At 24.5% G+C, this 6,241-nt stretch overlaps 1 protein-coding gene across 3 annotated transcripts; it reads right to left on the minus strand.

Annotated features, from left to right (window-relative positions):
• Positions 1 to 772: 772 nt before the first annotated feature.
• LOC136076489 (uncharacterized) lies at positions 773 to 4,241 on the minus strand. 3 transcript variants are annotated; one of them, XM_065789853.1, is made up of 8 exons: positions 3,964 to 4,239; positions 3,357 to 3,512; positions 3,155 to 3,226; positions 2,719 to 3,012; positions 1,830 to 2,026; positions 1,514 to 1,578; positions 1,295 to 1,401; positions 773 to 1,005 (listed from the first exon to the last, which is right to left on the minus strand). In XM_065789853.1, exons 1-8 carry the CDS (start codon positions 4,160 to 4,162, stop codon positions 773 to 775), a joined length of 1,323 nt encoding a protein of 440 aa, XP_065645925.1. In that variant the 5' UTR covers positions 4,163 to 4,239. The 3 variants fall into 3 exon arrangements, with proteins under 3 accessions (XP_065645925.1, XP_065645926.1, XP_065645927.1); XM_065789854.1 differs by lacking the exon at positions 3,357 to 3,512; XM_065789855.1 differs by lacking the exon at positions 1,295 to 1,401 and having other exon boundaries at positions 866 to 1,005; positions 3,964 to 4,241.
• Positions 4,242 to 6,241: the final 2,000 nt, after the last annotated feature.

Consider the following 6,241-nt stretch of genomic DNA (forward strand, 5'->3'; position numbering starts at 1 on the left):
AATCTTATAAAAGTTTCGGTTTATTTCGGTTGCGGTTTAAACCGAAATTTCGGCCGAAACAGGAAAAGTAAAAAAATTGTTGATGTAGAAATTTCGGTTTCGGTTTCGGCCAAAACTTCGACCGAAAGTTTCCGTTCACTACTTTTAACTCAAAAGTTTCAATAAGCCGTCGCCTTAATTTGTTGTGACAGTTTGTGGTGTTTGAGTTTCTTTTCAACTTTTCAAATATAGTTGAAAAAAATAGCTTGCACTTTATGTCAGTTTGTTAATTTGCTAAATGAAAATAAAACGGAAACAAGCAAGTTTACAGTTTAACATTCATAGTTTTTAAGATTATGTCAAAAACTTTGAAAAGAAACTTACGTCTTGCCAAGTACACTGGGCCAGTAACAGAAATTATGATGTCCTAAAGTATATATATATATATATATATATATATATATATATATATATATATATATATATATATATATATATATATACACCCAGAAAGCATTTCAACGTTGATTCAACGTTGATAACGCGTTGATTTATTGACGTTGATTTTAGCGTTGAAATGGAAACAAAATATCGACGTTGAAATATCAACAACGATTCAACGTCAATAAATTAACGTTGTACTGACGTTGATTTACAAACGTTGATTTGGAAACAAGAAATTGACGTTCTAATATCTACATCGATTTAACTTCAAAAAAAACAACGTTGAAACATAACACTTTCAAAAATTTACTAAAATATATTTGTTAAAATTTTTTACAAAGGAGATAATTTATTTTTCTTTTTCGAAACTACTTCCGCTTTCATTTGACTCAACGTCACTGTCTACTACGAATTTATCTTGATTTTTTTCTTTATCACTTTCGTGAACTTCATCATCTATTTCGTGGTAGTCAGATTTCCGTTTTCCTCCATTCAAACGATAAGGTGCATACTTTAGGCAAGAGGCTATAAATGATCTAGTTTCTTTGTCTGTTGCCTTAGGCTCACAACGCTTAATTGATTCTAAAAAATAAATGCAAAAACATTCAAATTTGGTCAAGTAAATAAAATTGTATAGAAAGGAGGAAAGAATATCTTCAATTTACATTATTTCATAAGAATACACGAAGTTTACAATTTTAATGTAAACTAATATATTTTATTTTTTGAGTTTTTATATCTACTTTTTGTGAATTCAACTAAATTCATTTATTTTCAACAGGCAGCCATTAAAAAGAACTATAAATATATAAAAATATATAGATCAACATCTTTTCCAATTTTCAACACTTAAAATTAAAATTATAGCTACCAATTATTGCTTTGTAAACATTTAACCCTTTCATAGGTAATTTCACTGTAACTTTTCCCTTTGAACCAACCAAATTGAACTTCGATTGAAGTCTGTTAGTCATCAGCCTTAAACATGTCAAAAAAGACTTTCAACATTATTTTTCTATAATTAAAAATCGGCTTTACTGATTTTCTTTACAAAACTAGCAAGTACTATTGATTAAAGAAATATTTCAACCTGTTTATCATGTTTGCAACACTTTTTTTACCATTGTTACCGCCAATGGAAGATAGCTGATTCACCTGATATAAAAATAAAAAAACATCTCTATAAAAAATCTGGCAGATAGATAAAAGGTTAGGTTATCTTGCTACCGGTATCATGTAATTCAGTACAACCTGCTTTATATATGCTTTATGTCAGGAAGGGAATCTGGTTGTAAAAAATTGCTTCAACTTTTTCATTATGCATTTATATGTCATTATGAAGAACCATCCAAACCACACAAGATTTTAATCTAATCAACAGTATATTTAAATGAAAAATAACTTACAAACTTTTTGAAAACTCTTTTGTCAGCTCCAAGTTTTCTATCAAACTCATATAAAGCGTCTATATCATCAAATTGTATTAATATATCTCCTTCATCGTCTTTCATTCTGGTTCCATTAATTGTGTCTAACTTTTTAGATATTTCGTTTATTTGCAAAGTTATTTGGGCCAACCTCCGTAATACTATATGTTGAAATCCTGAGTTTGAAAACAGAAAGTACTTTATTAATATAACTAATATATATATATATATATATATAATATATATATATATATATATATATATATATATATATATATATATATATATATATATATAATATATATATATTATATATATAATATATACATATAATATAGTATTTTATATATATTATATATATACATAAAATATAGTGTATATATATATACATATATATATATATTATATATATACATATAATATAGTATTTTATATATATTATATATTTATTATATATATACATAAAATATAGTATATATATATATATATATATATATATATATATATATAAATAATATATATACATATAATATAGTATTTTATATATTTATATTTATTATATATATACATAAAATATAGTATATATATATACATATATATATATATATATATATATATATATATATATATATATATATATATATATATATACATATATTATAGTATATGCTACATATATATAATACATATATTATAGTATATATCACATATATATATATATACATAATATATACTATATTACATGTATATATATATATATAATATGTACTATATTAAATGATATACTTGAATGAATATGTTGCATACAAAACAACAGCAAATTGAAGGACAGCTAAAACTCACAAATGATATAGTAAAGAAAACATACCATTATCTTCAAGATTTTTTGAGCTAATTAACTTGTCCCTAGCACACGCAGAATCTTTTCTATTGTAATTCATGTAGGATTGAGAAATAACAGCAGGTGAATTGGTGGAAACATTTGTGAATGAGCTTTCTAACATACTAATAGTGGTCGGACTATTTAATGTTGGTTTTCGTACGGAAAAATCATCACACATAGAAGAGGTAGTAGTTGACATAAAAGGCTTTGGTATGTCAGCTGTTGATAAAGCAGTAAGTCCGGAATAACCACTTTGTATAGAAGAAGTTTCACTATAACCTTTTGAAACCAATTTAACATTAAAATAGTTTAACATAAAAGTTATTATAGTAAACACCATTAACATGTTATTTTGAAGATCTAAAAATAAATATAAATGATTTAAAATAAAAATTAAAACAATATCAATAAAAAAAGGTACCAGATGATATTTTTTGACTTGAATTATTCCTCATTACTTTTTGTGGAACATTTGTATCTGGTGTAACAGTTCCTATGAAAGAAAATAACTAATTGTTACTTAAAATTAATTAACAGCAAGAATAGTGTTATCAATACTATACAAGGAATCAAGAATAGTGTTATCAATATAATGATTTTTGAGTATTATATATTATTTTTACTTATTATCATTTTTGGTGGAACTGGCATTGGAATAGACTTAATAATTGCATGTTTTTTAGATGAGCTGGGACAATAATTTATCATCATTTCGTTGTTATCCAGTTCTCCAGCTGTCACATTATCTCCATACTCTTCACATACTTCTTTGTCATCATCTAGGATGGCATTAATTCATGTTTACATATGAAAGTCTTATTATAAGAAAAAAAGATAATGATGACTGTTATTTATTTAGTAAATTTAATGAGCACTCATTAAATATATAAAAGGACCAAGAAATAAATTCAACTTATATCATTAAAGAATTTATATTAGAAAGAGACATTGATGAAGTGCTTTAAGAGTATAGTGGACATTCATTTAGTCATCCAATTAGTAACCCAATCATTTGATATAGTGCTAAATATAATTAAAGTGATCATAGAAAATATTGCAAATAATTTAGTAGATTTGAAAGATCCCTTAAAAAATGATATTTTTGTGGAAATATTTTTTTTATAACTAAAAAATTATAATTAAATTTTTTTGAATATAACTTAGGAGAGAAATGTAAAAATCATTATAATAAAATAGTACATCATTTAATATTAATAAATCCTTAATTACCAGTTAGTTTGATGTATTTCAGTTTGAATTGATACCAATCATCAGTTGGATTAGACATTTTTTTCAGTGATGACTCAACGTTTTTATTAGGCCAAAATACTTTGTTACCCTTTACCCAGTTTGATGGAAGAGTCTGCTCAAATTCCTCTAATGAGCCATCCTTTGCATATTCAAACCAAACTGCTCTAGTCCAAGACATTTTGTTTGTGAAATTTAAAATTATTGTAAATCTGTTTATATAAAAAAAAAAGAAAAAAATTATCTATCATGATACAATAGTAAAAATATCAAAATAAATGTGTAAGAAATTATTATAAGTTTTAAAGTTAAAACATAGTGTGCATATATATATACATACACACACACACACACACACATATATATATATATATATATATATATATATATATATATATATATATATATATATATATATATATATATTACAAAAAATAACAATAAAAACAGAAATTAAAACAAAAAAATAAAGCTGTAAATTTTACCTTAAACTGTTTTTTTTAGAATTGCTTCTAATATGAATGTATAAATAAAAATACTCTTTTTATACCAGTTGAAAATACCAGTTGAAAATATAAAATAACGTCAAATACCTTGATAATACCTTGATAATGCTAAAATACTAATAGTTAAACTTTTTCTCAGACTAATTGCTCAATTATATAAATGCTCTGTTTATACCAGCTAAAAATTAACAAAGCAGACATCCTCAATTATTAAAGTGCTGCAATAAAACAAATAGTAATAAATATTTTTACTATTACTATTATAAAATAATGCAATTTAATTATGACTATAATTATTTTTGTAGATATATTTATTACTATTAGTTCATTTTTTATTAAAAAAAAATTCATTGAAAAAAGAATTTTTATACATTGAATAGCTCTTTACCACAAATGAAAAATCTTTAAAAAAACTAAATACTAAAATTTTACATAAAAACAATGATAAAAAATGAATAAATATAAACATCATTAGAATATTTATATTTGTTCATTAATTTTTTTTAATTTCAATAGAAAAAATATTATTTGTAATTATTAATGACATTTCTTATCTAAGGTATTTATAATTTTTTTTAGAAAAAACAACTCTTTTATTTAATGATAAATAATTCAAAAATTTACATTGTGATGTAATGGCACCAACACATACCCATTATTATATGGAATACCACATACTTTCTTAAGAATTAGGTCTTTTTTTATCAATTGTTTCTTGAAATGTACATTTTGATGAAGAAAGTATATATGCAATAACTTAGAACAACACGGATGATCAAAAAACCCATTCAAATTAGATATTTTAAAGACATAACATTCTATATCATTACCAATGACATTATTTACACGAGCAACTTTTTCTCCACGAATAAAAAACCATCTATTTTTATTTCCACTTGAAATTTTAGTTTTTGATTGTTGTTTGGTTCTTGTTACACAACAATTCTCTATCTCCTCTATTCTTTTTGTCAACTGTGACAAAGGACTTTGTGCCTTGCGCACATAAGATTTTAGAACACCTAGATAGTTTTCAAAAGGAAAAGCAAATATATCTTGCAAACTGCAGCTGTGGTTAACCACATCTTCATATAAATGTGTCAAACTATGAACATTATAAGTAACAAATTCTATACCATAAAGAAATGATGAGTGATCTACAAACCATTCTAAGAGCTCTTTTGCATACACTAATAACTTATGATCACTCAAAAAATCATTATTAATCATTATACTTGTAGCAACTGATAAGCTTAAGAAATGTATATATATTTCTTGAGATACTACATTTTTTAAAACAACCATACCAGTATATAAAAGAAAACTTTTGAACTCTGTAGCTTTCCAGCGTTTAAACTCATTAATACCTCTTGGTTATCTTGCGAACACACTAGGCAATTTTCCTGATAACTCTCTAAGTTTTTCAGAAATAATTGCCTTTTGAACCTCTGATATCCTGCATGATTTTTGACATTTGTTGAAAAAAATTAATATTCTTTTAGTTACTCCTAAATAAACCAAATGCATGATATCTAAAACAAATGATGTAACACATGGTATATTATATTTAGCTAGAGCACATAAAGTTTTTTGGTGTTCTTTGTAACTGTATAGGTTAAATTCTCTATCATTTCTCAGAGTACATCCTGACCCCAAAAAAACATGTCTGTGATTAATATGTGCACTGTGAATAATACATCGCTCACAAGAATCATATCCATTATGGCTAACTATTGACTTCAAAAATTGTCGAGCTG

This window comes from Hydra vulgaris, chromosome 02, assembly GCF_038396675.1.
Source record: "Hydra vulgaris chromosome 02, alternate assembly HydraT2T_AEP".
Classification (NCBI taxonomy): Eukaryota; Metazoa; Cnidaria; class Hydrozoa; order Anthoathecata; family Hydridae; genus Hydra; species Hydra vulgaris.